This window comes from Artemia sp. Qi Xiang Cuo, chromosome 13 (genome assembly GCF_049724085.1).
Source record: "Artemia sp. Qi Xiang Cuo chromosome 13, ASM4972408v1, whole genome shotgun sequence".
NCBI lineage: Eukaryota > Metazoa > Arthropoda > Branchiopoda > Anostraca > Artemiidae > Artemia > Artemia sp. Qi Xiang Cuo.
In genome coordinates this window covers 18,726,579-18,748,378 of record NC_142806.1, presented here as the reverse complement: position 1 = coordinate 18,748,378, position 21,800 = coordinate 18,726,579, and the positions used below count along the sequence as shown (strand labels likewise).

At 35.1% G+C, this 21,800-nt stretch overlaps 2 protein-coding genes across 2 annotated transcripts in view; both read left to right on the top strand.

The window, feature by feature from the left end:
• The window catches only part of LOC148945038 (uncharacterized), a 73,047-nt gene extending 56,884 nt beyond the window's left edge, over positions 1 to 16,163 (top strand). The window contains exons 6-7 of the mRNA XM_089098619.1: positions 12,163 to 12,248; positions 15,823 to 16,163. Coding sequence (XP_088954745.1) covers positions 12,163 to 12,248; positions 15,823 to 15,999 — 263 coding nt within the window. The 3' untranslated portion in view covers positions 16,000 to 16,163. The remainder of the gene's footprint in view (positions 1 to 12,162; positions 12,249 to 15,822) is intronic.
• LOC148945037 (tachykinin-like peptides receptor 99D) overlaps positions 1 to 21,800 on the top strand; it is a 509,170-nt gene that overhangs the window by 243,163 nt on the left and 244,207 nt on the right. The window lies entirely within an intron of this gene.

The window sequence follows — 21,800 nt, the reverse complement described above, 5'->3', positions numbered from 1 at the left end:
TCTATCTGGAAATCAACTACGCTGAACAATATAGCTATCTAAAAATTTTGATTGGACGTGTTTGGGGGTATGATGGGCTTGGGGGGGGGGGATAGTTGCCCTCCAATCACTCGACTCTTAAAAAGGGCACTAGCCTTTTGAATTTCCAATTGAATGAGCCTTTTTTGAAGTTTCTACGACAACGCCTTCTATAAAAACCTTATATGCCCTCAGGGCACAACTTAAAACCCTTGCCCCGAGAATTGTGGGGGAGTGTCCTCCTCAAAAACATATTTTCTATCTGAAAATTGACTACGCTGAACGAAATGGTTATCTCAAAATTTTGATTGGATGTGTTTGGGAGAATAATGGGCGTGGGGGGGGCAGTTGGTCTCCAATCACTTTCGACTATAAAAAATGGCACGAGCTTTTTGAATGTTAAATCGAATGAGCCTTTTTTGTAGTTTCTACGACACCGTCGTATCTCATACTCATTTATGCCCCGAGGTTCTAACTTAAAACACGTACCCTGTTATTTTTATGGAAGTGTCCTCCACTTAAACTTGCTTACTATGGGAAAATCAACAAAATTTAAAGAAAATACTATCTCAAAATTTTGATTGGATGTGTTTGGGACAATGATGGGCGTGGGGGGGGCTAGTTGCCCTTCAATCATTTTCGACTATTAAAAAAGGCACTAGTCCTTTGAATTTCCAATCGAATGAGTCTTTTTTGAAGTTTCTACGACAACGTCTTCTATAAAAACCTTATATTCCCCCAGGGCAGAACTTAAAACCCTTGCCCTGAGGGTTTTGGTGGTGTATCGTCCTAAAAAAAAGGGCACTATACCTTTGAATTTCCAATCTAATGAGCCTTTTTTGAAGTTTCTACGACCACGTCTTCTCTACAAATCTTAATAGCCCCCAGGGTATAACTTAAAAATATTTCCTCGGCTACTTTGGGGGAGTGCCCTTCTCAAAAACATATCTACTCTCAGGAAATCAACCACGATGACAACATTGATTACAAGAAAATTTTTGATTTGATGTGTTTGGGACAAGGATGGGCGTGGGGGGGGGGCTAGGTGCCTTTTAATCACTGTTGACTCGTAAAAAAGATACAATCCCTTTGAATTTCCAACAGAATGAGCCCTTTTTGAAGCTTCTACGGCAACACCTTCTATAAAAACCTTATATCCCCCCAGGGCATAACTTAAAACCCTTGCCCAGAGGGTCTTGGGGGAGTGTCCTCCTAAAAAAAATATTTTCTATCTGGAAATCAACTACGCTGAACAATATGGCTATCTAAAAATTTTGATTGGACGTGTTTGGGGGTATGATGGGCTTGGGGGGGGGGGGATAGTTGCCCTCCAATCACTCGACTCTTAAAAAGGGCACTAGCCGTTTGAATTTCCAATTGAATGAGCCTTTTTTGAAGTTTCTACGACAACGCCTTCTATAAAAACCTTATATGCCCTCAGGGCACAACTTAAAACCCTTGCCCCGAGAATTGTGGGGGAGTGTCCTCCTCAAAAACATATTTTCTATCTGAAAATTGACTACGCTGAACGAAATGGTTATCTCAAAATTTTGATTGGATGTGTTTGGGAGAATAATGGGCGTGGGGGGGGGGGGGGCAGTTGGTCTCCAATCACTTTCGAATATTAAAAAGGGCACTAGCCCTTTGAATTTCCAATCGAATGAGCCTTTTTTGAAGTTGCTACGCCAACGCCTTCTATAAAAACCTTATATGCCCCCAGGGCATAACTTAAAACCCTTGCCCTGCGGGTTGTAGGGGATTGTCCTCCTCAAAAAATTACTTTCTATCTGGAAATCAACTACGCTGAACAAAATGCCTATCTCAAAATTTTGATTGGATGTGTTGGGGACAATGATGGGTGTGGGGGGGGGGGGCTAGTTGCCCTTCAATCACTTTTGACTATTAAAAAAGGCACTAGCCCTTTCAATTTCCAATTGAATGAGCTCTTTTTTGAAGTTTTACGACAACACTTTCTATAAAAACCTTATATTCCCCCAGGGCATAACTTAAAACCCTTGCCCTGAGGGTTTTGGGGGTGTGTCGTCCTCAAAAAAATGGCACTATCCCTTTGAATTTCCAATCGAATGAGACTTTTTTGAAGTTGCTAAGACAACGCCTTTTATAAAAATCTTATATGCCCCCAGTGCATAACTTGAAACCCTTGCCCTGAGGGTTTCGGGGGATTTTTCTGCTCAAAAACATATTTTCTGTCTGGAAATCAACTACGCTGAACAAAATGGCTATATCAAAATTTTGATTGGATGTGTTGGGGACAATGATGGGTGTTGGGGGGGGGGGGGCTAGTTGCCCTTTAATCACTTTTGACTATTAAAAAAGGCACTAGTCCTTTGAATTTCCAATCGAATGAGTCTTTTTTGAAGTTTCTACGACAACGCCTTCTATAAAAACCTTATATACCCCCAGGGCATAACTTAAAACCCTTGCCCTGAGGGTTTTGGGGGATTGTCGTCCTCAAAAAAATATTTTCTATATGGAAATCAACTACGCTGAACAATATGGCTATCTCAAAATTTTGATTGGATGTTTTTGGGGGTATGATGGGCTTGGGGGGGCTAGTTGCCCTCCAATCACTCGACTATTAAAAAGGGCACTAGCCCTTTGTATTTCCAATTGAATGAGCCTTTTTTCAAGTTTCTACGACAACGCCTTCTATAAAAACCTTATATGCCCTCAGGGCACAACTTAAAACACTTGCCCCGAGAATTATGGGGGAGTGTCCTCCTCAAAAACATATTTTCTATCTAGAAATCGACTACGCTGAACGAAATGGCTATCTCAAAATTTTGATTGGATGTGTTTGGGAGAATAATGGGCGTTGGGGGGGGGGGGGCTAGTTGTTCTCCAATCACTTTCTACTATTAAATAGGGTACTAGCCCTTTGAATTTCCAATCGAATGAACCTTTTTTGAAGTTTCTACGACAACGCTTTCTATAAAATCTTATTTTCCCCCAGGGCATAACTTAGAACCCTTGCCCTGAGGGTTGTGGAGGCGAGTCCTCTTCAAAAACATAATTTCTATCTGTAAATCAACTACGCTGAACAAAATGGCTATCTCGAAATTTTGATTGGATGGGTTTGGGGGAATGATGGGCGTGGGGGGGGGCTATTTGCCCTCCAATCACTTTCGACAATAAAAAAGGGCACTAGCCCTTTTAATTTCAAATCGAATGAGCCTTTTTTGAAAATGGCTATCTCAAAATTTTGATTGGATGTGTTGGGGACAATGATGGGCGTGGGGGGGGGCTAGTTGCCCTGCAATCACTTTTGAATATTAAAAAAGGACACTAGCCTTTTGAATTTCCCATCGAATTAGCCTTTTTTGAAGTTTGACTTTCGACTATTAAAAAGGTCATCAGCCCTTTCTATTTTCAATCGAATGAGCTCTTTTCGAAGTTCCTACGACAACTCCTTCGATACAAAGTGCCCTGGTATAAACAACAACAACAACAAAAAAATAATACTTTATACCCACATCTATCTTTACTATAAAAATGTCAAGCCTTCCCACCACTTTCGAGTATTAAAATTGGCACTAGTTCTTTTAATTTCGAATTAAATGAGCCCTTTCTGAGTTTCTACGAAAACACTTTCTATAAACACCTTAAATGTCCCCAAGGCATAAATTATAACCCTTACCCTAAGGGCTGTGAGGGTGGTTGTCATCCTCAGACATAATTTCCTGAACTTTCAACTACGTTAAACAAAATTGTTATCACAAAATTATCGAAAGGCACTCGGCCTATCGATTTCCAGTCGAATGAGCGGATATCGAAGGAAATTGAAAGGCACTAGGCCTTTCGATTTCCAATCGAATGTGCCCTTTTTGAGTTTCTATGACAATACTTTCTATAAGCACCTTATATTCCCCCAGGGCATAAATTACAACCCTTACCCTAAGGGATGTGAGGGTGGTTGTCATCCTTTAAGACTTAATTTCCAGAACTTTCAACTACGTTAAACAAAATTTCTATCTCAAAATTTTGATTGGATGTGTCTGGGAAAATGGTGGGCGTGAGAGGGGCGTCAGTCTTTCTCCCATCACTTTCAACTATTCAAAATGGGGCTAGCCCTTTCAATTTCCAATCAAATGAGCCCTTTTGAAGTTTCTACGACAACGCTTTCAATAAAAACCTTATATGCCCCCAGGGGATAACTTACAACCCTCGCTCTGAGGGTTGGGGGTTGTCATCCTCAAAGACCTGATTTCCAGAACTTTCTACTACGTTGAACAAAATGGCTATGTGAAAATTTTGATTGGATGTGTTTGGGGGAATGGTGAACGTAAGATTGAGGTTAGTTACCCACCAATGACTTTCAACTATTAAAAAGGGCTCTATCCCTCTCAATTTCCAATTGAATGAGCCCCTTTTGAAGTTTGTACGACAACTCTGTCATTAAAAACCTTATATGCCCCCAGGGCATAACTTACAACCTTTGCCCTGGGCACTCTTGGGGGTTTTTCATCCTTAAATACCTAATTTCCAGAACTTTCAACTACGTTGAACAAAATGGCTATCTCCAAACTTTGATTGAATGTTTTTGGGAAAATGGTGGGCGTGACAGGGGGTTAATTACTTTCCAATCACTTTCGACTATTAAAAAGGACAATTTCAATTTCCAATCAAATGAGCCCCTTTTGAAATTTCTACAAAAGATTTCTATATAAGCCTTATATTTCCCCAGGGTATAACTTAAAACCCTTGCACTGGGGGCTCTGATGGGGTTATCATGCTAAAAGACATAATTTCCAGAACTTTTGACTACGTTGAACAAAATGGATATCTCGAAATTTTTATTGGACGTGTTTGGGTAAATGGTGGACGTGAGAGGGGGTTAATTCCCTTCAATCACTTTCAACTATTAAAAGGGCACTAGCCCTTTCAATTTTCAATTGAATGAGCCCTTTGTGATGTTTTACAACATCGCTTTCTATAAAAACCTTACATGCTCCCAGGGCATAACTTACACCCCTTACCCTGAGGGTTGGGTGGGGATGGGTTGTCATCCTTAAAGACCTAATTTCCAAAACTTTCAACTACATTGAATAAAATAGCTATCTAAAATTTTTGATTTGATGGGTTTGGGGAAAAGGTGGGCGGGAGTGGGTGTTTAGTCACCCTCTAATACCTTTTGACTATTAAAATGGGCGCTAGGCCTTTGAATTTCTAATCGAATGAGCCCTTTTTCAAGTTTCTACGACGAAGATTTCAATAAAAACCTTATATGACTCCAGGACATAACTTATAACCCTTGTCCTGACCACTGTGGGGGGATTATCCTTCTCAAAGGTATAATTTCCTTAACTTTAAACTGCGTGGAACAAAATGGGTATATACAAATTTTAATTGGATACGTTTGGGGAAATGGTGGGCGTGGAAGGGGTGTTAGTTGCCTTCCAATCACTTTCGACTATTAAAAAGGGCACTAGCCATTTCAATTTCCAATCGAATGAGCCCTTTTTGAACTTTCTACAACAACTCCTTCTATAAACACCTTATATGCCCCCAGGGCATAACTTACAACCCTTGCCCTGACGGCTGTGGGGAAGTGTCCTCCTAAAAAACATAATTTCTATGTGGAAATCCACAACACTTAACAAAATGGCTATCTAGAAATTTTGATTGAATGTGTTTGGGGAAAAGGTAGGCCAGAGAGGGGGGCTAGTTGCCCTCAAATCACTTTTGACTGTTAAAAAGGGCACTAAACCTTTGAATTCCCAATCGAATGAGCCCTTTTTCAAGTTTTTACAATAAAGATTTCAATAAAAACTTACAAGCCCCCAGGGCATAACTTATAACCCTTGCCCTGAAGACTGTGGGGGAGTGTCCTGCTAAAAGGTATAATTTCCTGAACTTTAACTGCGTGGAACAAAATGGATGTGTTTGGGTAAATTGTGTTTGGGTAATTTTGATTGGATGTGTTTGGGTAAATGGTGGGCGTGGAAAGGGTGTTAGTTGCCTTCCAATTAGTTTCGACTATTAAAAAGGGCACTTGCCATTTCAATTTCTAATCGAATGAGCCCTTTTTGAAGTTTCTACGACAACGCGTTCTATAAAAACTTTACATGCCCCAGGGCATAACTTACAACCCTTGTCCTGAGGGCTCTGAGGGGGTTGTCATCCTCAAAGACCAAATTTACAGAACTTACTACTACGTCGAGTAAAATGGCTATCTCAAAATTTTGATTGGATGTGTTTGGGGAAAAGGTGGGTGTGAGATGGGGGTTAGTTGCCCTCCAATCAATTTCGACTATTAAAAACGGCACTAGCCCTTAGAATTTCCAATCGAATGAGCCTTTTTTGAAGTTTCTACGACAACGCCTTCTATAAAAACCTTATATGCCCCCAGGGCATAACTTACAACCCTTGCCCTGAAGGCTGTGGGGGAGTGTTCTCTTCAAAAAAATAATTTCTATCTGGAAATCATTTACGCTGAACAAAATGTCTATCTCAAAATTTTGATCGGATGTGTTTAGGGGAATGATGGGCGTGCGGGGGGGGGGGGGGCTAGTTGCCCTCCAATCACTTTCAACTATAAAAAAGGGCACTAGTCCTTTGAATTTCAAATCGAATGAGCCTTTTTTGAAGTTTCTACGACAACGCCTTCTATAAAAACCTTATATGCCCCCAGGGCATAACTTACACCTCCTCAAAAGTGTCCTCCTCAAAAACATAATTTCTATGTGGAAATCCACTACGCTGAACAAAATGGCTATCTCAAAATTTTGACTGTATGTGTTTCGGGAAATGGTGGGCGCGGAAGGGTTGTTAGTCGCCTTCCAATCACTTTTGACTATTAAAAAGGGAATAAGCCACTCCAATTTCCAATTGAATGACGCCTTTTGGAAGTTTCTACGACAACTTATTCGATATGAAGTGTCCTGGTCTAAAGTAAAAAAATAATAATTGATACATTGTGCCAACATCGTTCTTATATGCTCTCAGGGCATAACTTAAAACCCTTGCCCCGAGGGTTTTGGGGGAGTGTCCTCCTCAAAAACATACTTTCTATCTGGAAATCAACTACGCTGAACAAAATGGCTATCTCAAAATTTTTGATTGGATGTGTTTGGGGGAATTATGGGCGTGGGGGGGGGGCTAGTTGCCTTCCAATTACTTTTGACAATTAAAAAGGGCACTAGCCACTCCAATTTCCAATCGAATGAGCCTTTTTGAAGTTTCTACGACAACTCCTTCGATACGAAGTGCCCGAGTATGGAGAAAAAAATAATACATCGTGCCCACATCGTTCTTTACTTAGGCAGCGCTATCGAACTGCCTATGATAGACTCGTACTAGCAACAGTAGTAATATGCTGCCATTCTTGGCAATCATTTGTATTTATTTTATAAGGAATGAATATATTATGATAATTATCTTAATCATAAATAAATAGTCTATAATAAAATGATAATTCGTCAAAGACGATAAAAAAAATTTATTTAAACGTTGTAAAAATAATCATGGTTGTTTAATTTTTTTGTATCTACATACTAAAATTTTCTCCATTTATGAAAATAGACTCGTACTAGCAATAGTAGTAATATGCTGCCATTCTTGGGAATCATTGGTATTTATTTTATAAGGGATGAATATATTATTATAATTATTTTAATAATAAATAAATAGTCTATAATAAAATGATAATTCATCAAAGACGATGAAAAAATGATTTAAACATTGGAAAAATATTCATTGTTGTTTAATTTTTTTCGTATCTACAAACTAAATTTTCTCCATTTATGAAAATTTACTCGTACCAGCAATAGTAGTAAGGAATGAATATATTATTATAATTATTTTAATAATAAATAAATTGTCTATAACAAAATGATAATTCATTAAAAACGATAAAACAATGATATAAACATTTTAAAAACAATCATTGTTGTTTATTTTTTTCGTATCTACAAATTAAAATTTTCTCCATTTATGAAAATAGACTTGTACTAGCAATAGTAGTAAGGAATGAATATATTATTATAATTATTTTAATAATAAATAAATAGTCTGTAATAAAATGATAATTCCTCATAAACGATAAAACAATGATTTAAACATTTTAAAAACAATAAAATTTTCTCCATTTATGAAAATAGACTCGTACTAGCAATAGTAGTAATATGCTGCCGATCATGGCAATTATTTTTATTTATTTTATAAGGAATGAATATGTTATTATATGTATTTTAATATTTAGTTAATAGTCTATATTAAAATGATAATTCATAAAGGACGATAAAACAATGATAATTGTCATTGTTATTACTTTATTATTGTTATAACATCATTGTTATAACTTAGAAATGAAAATTATCGTCGAGTGATAATATTGACTCTATATATGCGCACCCACAGTGCCGATACATCGTTATTGATGGAATTTTTTTTTAAGTGATTGATGTATGGTTACAATAATATTAACAATAAATAAATCATTTATAATAAAACGATAACCGATAAAGCATACTTTTTACAAATATAACTTCTATTTATTTTCCTCCACCTTCCAAAATTTTCTCCAAGCAGTAAGAGGTCTATAAACTCCGTTGATAATAAGAAAGAATGAAGATGTATAAATAAACGGGGGGAGGCTTGGGACCAACTACATAGAGAAACAATTAACCACGCACACTTATTTTTGTTCGGTCAGCAAAGATGATCATAAGAATGTTCAATCCCCAGTGATAGACTTCTATTCCTTGACATTAGAAAATCGTATTTGCTAGAGACTGCTCTTGGAAAACACTTGACTTACACTATTAGCGACGGGGGACTTCCTTTATCAACACAATCGGAAACGCGATGGAAGTAGGCTGAGAATTTGATTTTTTAGGAAGGTGGAGACCAATTCATGATGTAAAAGCTATTGAATCAGTTAGATTGGGAAAAGGAAGAGAATGTCGAGATTTCAGTTAAATATGTGTAGGTGTAAAAAGCGAGTACTGTTGAAATGTGTCAACAAATTGAGTTATCAGATTTAGTGGCGATTGTTATATGTCTAAAGTAACAAAGACATCAAAATCAAAACACTTTTTGTTCCCTGGAAACATCTTAGATATCATATCTGGAAGCCTCGATTTCCTAAGACTCATCATTTGGTAGTTTCAAAATTAAAAAGTTTTTATGACAGTATCACAATTCTGTCAGTGGTGCCACGTTGAACCGTGAACCGTTGAACCGTACCACGGTGCCATGTTTAACCGTGAACCGTTGAACCGTGTCACGGTGCCACGTTAAACCATGAACCGTTGAACTGTGCCACGTGGAACCGTGCTACGTTAAACCGTCGAACCGTGCCATGGTGCCAAGTTGAACCATGCCCCGTTGAACCGTGAACCGTTGAACCGTGCCAAAGTGCCACGTTGAACCGTGAAAATAAATAACCAAATTGATTTGTTTAATTAAACAACGCTTTCCATCTTTAACAATTCCAATATTAACAATCTTTTGATTCCTATACACAGCTGCACCTTTAAAAGAAAGCTACACCTTATTTAGCTGTTTTATGCTATATGGTCTTATCTTTTATCTTTTGCTAGGTCTTTTATCTTTTATCTTCGTATCTTCTCTTATATTTTATCTTCATTTATCTTCCTTTAGCTTGGTCTTCTTAGCTTATCTTTTTCTGGGTCTTTTATCTTTTATCTTCGTATCTTCTTTTATCTTTCATTATCTTTTATATTTCTGTATCTTTTATATTCGTATCTTCTTTTATCTTTTATCTTCTTTTATCTTTCATTACCTTTTATCTTCCTTTATCTTGGTCTTCTTAACTTATCTTTTGCTAGTTTTTTTTTCAATTTTTTGTTATTTGGCACCCCACCCCTACCACCAAAAACTGCATAAGCACATATGGAGACCCTTTTTATTAAAAGTTGAATCCTGATTTTTTCCGTAAACATCCATAAACGATTTTTATGAACATACAACGCTTTATATACTTCCATCAAACCAATTCAAATAATCATATTTTATTTTCAGAAAGAAATGACAGAAATAAATACAATTTTTAAGTTGAATTTCTCTTAATTTTCTTCATTTTCCAATTATTTTCAAATCGATATTATTGCATACGCTGTAAGGAACATAATATATTAACTTAATCGGTAGTTTTGACATTGCTTTTTTTCAATTTTCGTGCCTAAAATGAGAGGTGTTCCTCACACACCCAGAAAAATATTGGGGGTGAGGGGGGGTGTGTATTTTGGTTGTTTTTCAATTTTTTCAGTGAAAAAAAAACTAAAAAACAGAGTTTCCCATTGAAAATATAAAAAGTCTATTTTTTAAAACCTACGGGGGTAAAAAAAATCTATGGATGTGAGTATGATCTCCCAAATTGGTGTCTCTGCCCACAGCAAGTTTATAGGACCTCAAATGAGCTGGGATATAGCCTGGAGTTTGTTCCAGAAGTAGTCCGATTTAGATTTTCCACTGTGCAGGGAGATCTCTTTCTCTCTGGAGAAAGGTTTTCTAGGCCTTAGCTATCGATTATTATGTTTTATTTTCCAAGGGTGAGAAGTATGCTTGAAGGGTGTCTGGCTAAGTCTTCCCGAAAAATCCCACCTCGGGAAAATTTCTCGTCACAGACGATTCACTTCCACGGTTGCCACTAATCTCCTATTCTCCAATTTTTCTTTGTTTAATCTTTGTTTTTCCTTCTTGTGATAACTCAACCCTCAACCCAAACAATTACGAAAAACGGATTAAAAAATAAAGTTATAACAATAAATAGCCTACTATTGAATATTCCGCGCCATATAATCTACCAGTATTTCGTAATAGGAGCAGAATATTCCGAAACCCCTTCTTTTCTTTATTCTTTTCATTAGTCTTTCTTTCCTTTTGGCTGCTCAATTTTACTTTTGATGGAAATTTTCCAGGGAGTAATACCGTGCATATGGGGAATATTTCAGTGTGGAGAGGATCATCTAAGCATGGATGGGGAATGAATTTTAAAAGGAAACCTATCTTTTTGTAGATGGTAGCTTAATAAAACCCAGCTTAATATCAATCCCATCGATACGTTTTGTTTGTTTGTAAATTGATGTTTCATCATTTTTTGTTCCCCCTCCCCTTCTTTCAAACCTGCCTCCAAACCAACTTGACCAACTACCATTTATCTTTCTTTAGCATCAAAAGTGTGATTTCAACGACCTTTATCATTGTTGAATCCTCATTTGTATTAATTTAACATACTTTCAAATTTAGTATTATTTATATTGCTTTTGTCTCGACCTATGTTAAATTGGCAATTGATTCTACCAGGAGAGTCCACTTTTATTTTATTTTTTTTCTTAGGCCTGAGCAACAAAGCACTTGATTGACTTTAATTGATTTTAAGTTTTGATTATTCCTTACCTCATTAATTTGCAAATTTAAGTCATTAGTTCGATTGGATTTTAATTTTTTTTTAAATTTCGATTGGATTTTAATTAATTGGCTTTTTAATTAGTTCGTTTGGCTTTTTTTTGGCTTAATTTTTACTATTCTGTTTGAAAGTCATCAGTCTAAAATAATGTTTCTTAATTCTTGTTTTTTTGTTTTTTTTTAGTTTTAAAAGGTGTCTCTAAAGAAAACTTCTGTTTTTCCTATATGGTAACTTGATTAAACCCCATTTAATGTCCTACCCACTTAAGAAAAGCTTTGCTTATTTTCGAATAGACATCCTCTCTAATTAAGAAATAACTTAATTAAGGTTATTAGTTTAAGCAGTTTCTGTATTCCCGAATATTCTTTTTAACCTAAATTTTTGTCCCAAGAAAGCTGGCTGTGGGTAGTAAGAATTCCAAGTAATTCAAACAAGGGCGTGTCCAGGGGGGGGGGGGTAAAAAAATCTCCAAAGAACGCATCACGTTTTGACGTTTCACGAGTCAGGCAAAATTTTCGTGGGGGGAGGGGGTCAAACACTGTACCCCAGTTACGTTATTTTACACCCCCCCCCTTCACACACCCTAAAAAAATATCCAGTGTAAACCATAAAGAACCTCCAAGTTAAATCTAGTTTTACTACAACTTTACTTTAAATGTTACCACCCAGAATTTGACTTTGAAACAATAGAATATATAAAATAATATAATAATAAAAATAAAATCAAAATTAATATGTTTTCTATTTTTCAGGAGCCTGCAAAGCGATGTCGGATTGTGGTAAAAATTCTAGATGTACCCAAAAGTATAGCTGGCACCTTCTAATAGCTATGGACCAGGTAACTTTTTTGTAGAATTATATCAAATAAGTGATACTCCTGTTTTCTAGAGATATGCATAGCATTTGTTCTTAGATTTAAAAAGCTAAAAGGAGAGGGAATGTGACGTCACTTTGCAATGAAAAACGCCATCTAGCGCAACCCAGCAAAATTCTAAAATTATTTTAAAAATCTTAAATAAAAGCACTAAGTGTTTCTTTTTTCTCTCTTTCTTACTTTTAATTTATATCGATCTTCATCCCTTAGAAGACCAAAATATAAAAAACTATAAAAAATTTTTTGCATATCAATAACTAATGACGCTTTTCTGTAAGAAAAAAATTTATTTTCTTCAAATGCTAGCTTCTCAGGAAAAAATTTTTTGAATTTGTCCCCATTTACAAAAAAAAACTTGGCTGGTATTTTTTTTATTATTCCTCGCATTCATAAGAGTGTAGCAAAGTTTTAGAACCCAGCACCGCGCCAACTTTCAGATATTTTGGCGGCTAGGTAGTGCCATAAGCAGGGGCCAGTAACTACAGCCAAGTTTGTGTTCCCTTTGTAATTAAGCTCTCTGTTTAGTGTCCTTTATTTCATTTAATGCAGTGCTTCTATTATTCCTGATTTTTTTTTTACCCGAAAATAAATTTGGGTCTCCAAAATCTCTCTGACTTTTAAGTTTAACAAAAATTAACTATTTTTGTTTCTTATTAAAGTTCTTCCTTTAAAAAGACTAAGTGGGTGTCGAAAGACAGTGTAGAGAGAGTAAGTTTGATGAGAAATGGATGGTACATATAATAAGTGATAAGTGTTCAGCAAGCGTTGAAAGGTTAGGACAGTTTCTCAGGCTACCAATGGAGCACAAAAATATATTCCTGTAATTTGTATAATTTGTTGGTTATGCATTCTTACTTACTTAGAATTGAATTTTCCTTTTGTGCTGCCATTTTTTAGAGGTGACCATTGAAATTTTGCAATATAATCTTTGCACAAGGTAATGCTTGAGCCAACGAATTCCAGCTATTCAATCTTTTTTCTTCTTTTAGTGAACTGATGAATGTGCAATATTACAATAAATTTATCTACCTTGTCTGATTTAACCTTAAACTATATCCACTATAGCTAAAATATTATCTTACAACAACATAATTTAGATAAAATGTCATAATGGAAAGCGACTGTAGTCTTAGAATAGCTTTCCTAAATAGCTGGCAGGAAAGGGAAAGAAAAGGCCTGAGGTCCCAGATTACCCTTGAATAAGATTAAGAACTAACTAAATCTTTTGGAAGTTCTTGGAAGGTTGTCAAAACAGTTACTTAAACGGAAATGACGGATAAAGAATTTTTGGTTGTTCTTGTGATTGAAAGGATGAAAGCACTTCAGGGTTTGGAAATTCTCTGACATTTAAAAATTTTTATTGACGTTTCCCATTGTGCTACTTTTTACTAATTCTTTACTAATAAATACTAATTACTAATTGCTAATTTACTCATTACTAATTCTTTACTAATAAATTCTTTACTTTTTACTAATGCTTTAGTAACTTAAATAGTGTTTATATATTGAGCAATAAAATTGTCATCAATGCTTGCATCTTCTTAGTAAACCTTTGGAAATCGTTGGGAATTATGTATCACAGCTACTATGCCTAAAGGAAGTATCAGCCATTTTTAAACTTCTGAAATAACTGCTAAAAACTGTTTGCTGGGCGTCTCTCAAAGGGAGAGTCTGTAGGGCAATGTAAGCTCAATTTTACTTCAGTCCTCCTGATCTATATTATCCTGCTGAACCTCATCTTGAGAACTGCTTAGAAAATGGGTTTTGGCAAATACCTTAGAAGTATGAAAATGTCAAATACGACCTTTGGCATGAGAGGGACAATATGCTGTCCTCTTGCAGTCAGTATTGCCAGACTGGGCTAGTCTCCACCAATTGAGCTGGTAAAAATTTAATTTGGTTAATTATATTTATAAGAAATCTGGTCACTTTAGCAAAATAAAAGCTATAAAATTAGCTCATTAGCTGAGTCTTCAAAAAAAAAGGTGTTTGCCCTAATTTACCTTTGAGATTTCACATTTACTATTTGGATAATATTATCCAAAAAATCTGACAACCTTGCTTGTCGTTTTTATAAATTTTCAATGTAATTCGGATTATTAAATTTCTTCTATAGCCTGAAACTAAATGTTTGAAACTAAAAAATTGATTAATAGTGATAATTTATACCTCCCCCCCGCCCTTATTTGTAAAAAAAAAAAAAATTTTTTGTATTTTCGATGAAAAAACGAAAAAAGCAAAATTGCCACAACTACATTTTGAGAAATACCTTTTTTTAAATGTATCTGCATTTAAAAATATGATCCCCCTCCTTCCAAACGTTTTCGTGAATTGACATCCAAAAAGTGTAAAGGCTAAAAACTGTATTATGTTATGTATTTATGAGTTATTTCTAATTAAGCCACTGACCTTTTTTTAATCTGTATGTTTTTTGGTGATAGGTCAGGGTATTTTGTCAAATTTATTTTTCCTAACTGTCAAATAGTGAATCCGAAAGCTGTCTAATTAGACGCCTAACCTTTCTTAACATCTTTAAATTTTCAATGATAAATTAGCTTTATTTTTTTAAGTTATCTCTTCTAGCTGTCCAAGTGTCAATCTGAACTGTAAAGCTTCTTTTTTTCCCAGGACAGAAACAAAAAATCCCCATACTAAAATATGGGCGGACCAATTTTTTTGTAATGGGACACTAGAAAGTATTGGAACTTTAGATAGAACTTAATTAATGGGTAATTATGGCCTCCAAAAAAATCTCTGCTGAAGTAGCGTTTTCTTATAAATGTGAATACAAAAGAACAATAAATTGAAAGAAAGTAAATATGCCATATTAAAAAAAAAGCTTCAAAAAAATGGAAAATACCTTACTTTAAAATTTTCATCGCCAAAACTTATAGCAAGAACAGTGTTTCAATGTGTTTGTGTGCCACCGCACCCCAGCAAAATGGGTGTAGCCCCCAAATAGATCTAAACATGGTAACTTCCAGTCCCTGCTTTGTTTTAGTTTACAGGTCCTACTCAGACCCTACTTGCCGACCAAAGATATCAAAAGCAGCGTCAATGCCTGCTAATATCTGAATTTAATTTAATAATATATAATAAACTTTTATTATCAAAATGGCTTTCGAAAGCAGACAAAGCCAAAAATGTATTTATATGAGTAACAATAATAATAATAATGCAATAAAACAAAAAGTGTAAAAATTACCCAAACTCGAAAGGGAAAATAAACACATTTCTATGAATTAAAATCAAATGCGAAAAAGAAATTAGTCAAATAAAAGTAGTAGTCTATATTTCAGGTAATATACAATTTTAGATAATATTATAGTAATATTTTTATTAATTTAGGCAATTTCTAGTTGGTAATACTTTACTAATAAATGTAGGCGATATAATTTTGGTAATAATTAGGTAAGGCCTAGTTTTAGGTAATTTATTCTAGGATGATACATAATATGTCATAACTTCCTGCTGAAATTTGGTTTTTCAATAGCTCGATACTAATTAGATTGAAAATTGAAATTTTGTTTGTATTTAGGACGAGCCAGATTCCTGCCCTCGGATGGCTGCTTTCCGGTTTCCAACTGCTTGCGTCTGCCATATTGAAATTGATAAGCCCAGGTTGCTGAGATCACCACCAATGTCAAAAAAGGTGGATTATCATGAGGATTATGAGGTCATCGAAAGCGAAGAAAGCTTGAGAGCTGACATCTAGGATTTTAGAGATATCAAGAATGAATAACATACCGGTGATCATGAAACCATTCATGCCAGTGAATGCAAAGACCGATTTAGCATTTTTTAGTCATTTTTAAGATGATATTTTTGTTACTATATTTATTCATTTCGGACCTTATTTTATTAAAATTAATTTATAAACTAAAATTCGATTTTTTTTTATAATAGCTTTAAAAGGCTGATTTGGTATGGAACAGCAGATGTGGGCCAAAATATACATTACGCCAAAAAGCAAGCATGTTGCCGCTGAAATTTTTGGGTTGTAAGTAGGAAAAGGGGTACCAGCCCTGATTACACTGCGTGCTGACATCTATAATTTAGTTTAATGCCGACGGGGCTCTATATATGGGCATAGACTCCCTAGGGGAAATGGATTTCTGAGAAATTGATTGTGTAACCTAACCTAACCTCATGAGTTCGTGACCCCACACCATATATGGGCATAGACTCCCTAGGGGAAATGGATTTCCAAGAAATTGATTTGTTGGTGTTCGTCCAGGAGAATTGTCTCCGGGCGAAGTTTATTAATGTCTGATGGATGATGTCAAGGTAGATTGATTTGTTGGTGTTCGTCCAGGAGAATCGTCTCCGGGCGAAGTTTAATAATTTCTGATGGATGATGTCAAGGTTGATTGATTTGTTGGTGTTCGTTCAAGAGAATTGTCTCCGGGCGAAGTTTATTAATGTCTGATGGATGAGGTCATGGTCGATTGATTTGTTGGTGTTCGTCCAGGAGAATTGTCTCTGGGCGAAGTTTATTAATGTCTGATGGATGTTGTCAAGGTCGATTGATTTGTTGGTGTTCGTCCAGGAGAATTGTCTCCGGGCGAAGTTTTCACATGCGCATTGATGGTGGGGAGAATGTTTTGATCTATGAGATGAAGAGATTAACGCGGGAAAGGGTTTCCTAGGAATTTCAAATGTGACAGCGCAGGGATGCCAAAACAAACGGAACACGCAGAAATTACGTTTAGGGATTATTTGGGTGAAACAGTTTGAGGCATTTTAGAAGATGATTTAGAAAAGGATTTGAGGGTGAAACTCCACGAGTACAAAACCACACCCTCTTTCTAGACCGATCAGGGAACTTGGAAATACGGCGAGTACAAGATCAATGACCCCTTTTTTCAAGGTCGATTTATTTGTTGTTTTCAAGTGTATTGTCTCTGGAGTGAAGTTTGCACATGCGCATTGACGGTAGGGAGAATGTTTTGATCTAGCACACGTGAATTTCCAAGAAATTGATTGCGTAACCTAACCCAACCTCATGAGCTCGTGACGGGACACCATATATGGGCATAGAATCCCTCGAGGGGAGAGGATTACCGAGAAATTGATTGTGTAACCTAACTTAACCTTATGAGCTCGTGACGGGACTCCATATATGGGCATAGAATCCCTCGAGGGGAGAGGATTTCCGAGAAATTGATTCCGTAATCGAAGGGAAGAGAATTTCCGAGAAATTGATTACATAATCGGTAGAACCCTATCAGAAGGTCGTAACGGGAGTCCATATATGGGCATAGAATGACGTAATCGACTAGGACAAATGGATTTCTGAGAAATTGATTACATAATCGGTAGAACTCTATCAGGAGGTCGTGACGGGAGTCCATATATGGGCATAGAATGACGTAATCGACTAGGACAAATGGATTTCTGAGAAATTGATTACATAATCGTTAGAACCCTATCAGGAGGTCGTGACGGGGGTCCATATATGGGCATAGAATGACGTAATCGACTAGGACAAATAGATTTCTGAGAAATTGATTACATAATCGGTAGAGCCCTATCTGGAGGTCGTGACGGGGGTCCATATATGGGCATAGAATGACGTAATCGACTAGAGCAAATGGATTTTTGAGAAATTGATTACATAATCGGTAGAACCCTATCAGCAGGTCGTGACGGGAGTTCTTATATGGGTATAGAATGACGTAATCGACTAGGACAAATGGATTTCTGAGAAATTGATTACATGATCGGTAGAACCCTATCTGGAGGTCATGACGGGGGTCCATATATGGGCATAGTATGACGTAATCGACTAAGACAGTTGGAATATTTCAGTAGTGGTTTGTCATGGTTTACCTTGTCGCAGTTACATTCTCTTGATTTTTCAAAGTTCATTTTGAATTTCTTTCATTGAAATGCAAGAGTTGGAACATTTCAGTAGTGGTTTGTCGTGGTTCACCTGGTCACAGTTACATTCTCTTGATTTTTCAAAGTTCCTTTTGAATTTCTTTCGTTGAAATGCAAGAGTTGGAATATTTCAGTAGTGTTATGTCGTGGTTTACTTTGTCACAGTTACATTCTCTTGATTTTTCAAAGTTCATATTGAATTTTTTTCGTTGAAATGCAAGAGTTGGAATATTTCAGTAGTGGTTTGTCGTGGTGTACCTTGTCACAGTTACATTCTCTCGATTTTTCAAAGTTCATTTTGAATTTCTTTCATTGAAATGCAAGAGTTGGATTATTTCAGTAGTGGTTTCTCGTGGTTTACCATTTCACAGTTACATTCTTTTGATTTTTCAAAGTTCATTTTCGATTTCTTTCGTTGAAATTCAAGAGTTGGAATATTTCAGTAGTGTTTTGTCGGGGTTTACCTTGTTACAGTTACATTCTCTTGATTTTTCAAAGTTAATTTTGAATTTCTTTCGTTGAAATGCAAGAGTTGGAATATTTCCGTAGTGTTTTGTTGTGGTTTTACATTGTCACAGTTACATTCTCTTAATTTTTCAAATTTCATTTTGAATTTCTTTCGTTGAAATGCAAGAGTTGGAATATTTCAGTAGTGTTTTGTCGTGGTTTACCTTGTCACAGTTACATTCTCTTAATTTTTCAAAATTCATTGTGGATTTCTTTCAATGAAATGAAAGAGTTGGAATATTTCAGTAGTGTTTTGTTGTGGTTTACCTTGTCACAGTTACATTTTCTTGATTTTTCAAAGGTCATTGTGGATTTCTTTCATTGAAATGCAAGAGTTTGAATATTTCAATAGTGTTTTGTTGTGCTTTACCATGTCACAGTTACAATTTCTTGATTTTTCAAAGTTTATTTTGATTTTATATCGTTGAAATGAAATAGATGGATTATGTTAGCAGTTTTATTTCATTCTTTACCTTGTCGCACTTACACTCTCTTAGCTTTTCAAACTTAATTTTAAATTTTTATCGATGAAATTCGAGACTTGGAATAGTTAAATAGTGTCTTGTCGTGATTTACATTGTCACAGTTACATTCTCTTGATTTTTCAAAGTTCCTTTTGGATTTTCTTTCGTTGAAATGCAAGAGTTTGAATATTTCAGTAGTGTTTTATCGTGGTTTACCTTGTCACAGCTACATTCTCTTGATTTTTCAAAGTTCATTTTGAATTTCTTTCGTGAAATGCAAGAGTTGGAATATTTCAGTAGTGTTTTGTCTAGGTTTACTTTGTCACAGTTACATTCTCTTGATTTTTCAAAGTTCAGTTTGAATTTCTTTCATGAAATGCAAGAGTTGGAATATTTCAGTAGTGTTTTGTCATGGTTTACTGTGTCACAGTTACATTCTCTTGATTTTTCAAAGTTCATTTTTGAATTTCTGTCGTTGAAATGTGTTTTGTTGTGCTTTACCTTGACACAGTTAATTTTTCTTAATTTTTCAAAGTTCATTTTGAATTTCTTTCGTGAAATGCAAGAGTTGGAACATTTCAGTAGTGTATTGTCTTGGTTTACTTTGTCACAGTTACATTCTCTTGATTTTTTAAAGTTCATTTTGGAATTTCTTTCATTGAAATGCAAGAGTTGGAATATTTCAGTAGTGTTTTGTCGTGGTTTACCATGTCAAAGTTACATTCTCTTGATTTTCAAAGTTCATTGTTGATTTCTTTCGTTGAAATGTGTTTTTTTGTGCTTTACCTTGACACAGTAACATTTTCTTGATTTTTCAAAGTTCATTTTTAATTTCTTTCATGAAATACAACAGTTGGAATATTTCAGTAGTGTTTTGTAGTTGTTTACCTTGTCACAGTTACATTCTCTTGATTTTTCAAAGTTCATTTTGGAATTTCCTTCATTGAAATGCAAAAGTTGGAATATATCAGTAGTGTTTTGTTGTGCTTTACCTTGTCACAGTTACATTCTCTCGATTTTTCAAAGTTCATTGTGGATTTTTTTCTTTGAAATGTGTTTTGTTGTGATTTACCTTGACATAGTTACATTTTTTTGATTTTTCCAAGTTCATTTGGATTTCTTTCTTTTAAATACAAGAGTTGGAATATTTCAGTAGTGTTTTGTTGTGCTTTAACTTGTCACAGTTACATTCTCTTGATTTTTCAAAGTTCATTTTGTATTTCTTTCATTGAAATGCAAGAGTTAGAATATTTCAATAGTGTTTGTCGTGGTTTACCTTGTCACAGTTACATGCTCTTGATTTTTCGAAGTTCATTGTGGATTTATTTCATTGAAATGCAAGAGTTGGAATATTTTAGTAGTGTTTTGTTGTGCTTTACCTTGTCACAGTTACATTCTCTTGATTTTTCGAAGTTCATTTTGGATTCCTTTATTGAAATGCAAGAGTTGGAATATTTCAGTAGTGTTTTGTTGTGGTTTAGCTTTTCATACTTACATTCTCTTGATTTTTCAACGTTTATTTTGGATTTCTTTCCTTGAACTGCAAGAGTTGGAATATTCCAGTTGTGGTTTGTCATGCTTTACCTTGTCACAGTTACATTTTCTCGATTTTTCAAAGTTAATTTTGGATTTCTTTCATTGAAATGCAAGAGCTGGAATATTTCAGTAGTGTTTTGTTGTGGTTTACCTTGTCACACTTACATTTTCTTGATCTTTCTAATTTCATTTTGAATTTCTTTCATTGAAATGTAAGAGTTGGAATATTTGAGTTGTGTTTTGTCGTGGTTTGCCTTGTCACAGTTACTTTCTATTGATTTTTTAAAGTTTATTTTGAATTTTCTTTATTAAAATGCAAGAGTTGGAATATTTCAGTAGTATTTTGTAGGGGTTTACCTTGTCACAGTTACATTTTCTTGATATTTCAAAATTAATTGTGAATTTCTTTCATTGACATGCAAGAGTTGGTATACTTCAGTAGTGTTTTGTTGTGGTTTACCTTGTCACAGTTACATTTTCTTGATTTTTCAAAGTTCATTTTGAATTTATTTAATTGAAATGCAAGAATTGGAATATTTCAGTAGTGTTTTTTTGTGGCTTACCTTGTCATTGTGACATGTTCTTAATTTTTCAATATTCAATTCGGATTTCTTTTATGGAACTGCAAGAGTGGTAGTGTTTCAGTGTTGTTTTGCTGTTGTTTACTTTGTCACAGTTACATTCTCTTGATTTTTCAATGTTCAATTGGAATTGATTTAATTGTAATGCGAGAGTTGGAATATTTCCGAAGTGTTTTATTTTATTTTATCTTGTCAAAATTACATTCTTTTATTTTTTCAAAGTTAATTTTTAATTTCTTTCATTTCAATGTAGGAATTTGAATATTTCCGTAGTGGCCGGTCATGGTGTACCATGTGTCAGTGACGTTTTAAAATTTATAGAATGATTTCATTGGATTTCTTTCATTGAATTGCACTAGTTTGACTGTTTAAGTAGTGTTTTTTCGTGCTTTACCTAGTCAAAGTTAAATTCTCAAGAATTTTCATAGTTCATTTTCGATTTCTTTAATTGAAATGCAAGAGTTTGAATATTTCAGTTGTGTTTTGTTGTGCTCTACCTTGTCAGAGTTACATTCTCTTGATTTTTCAAAGTTCATTTTGGATTT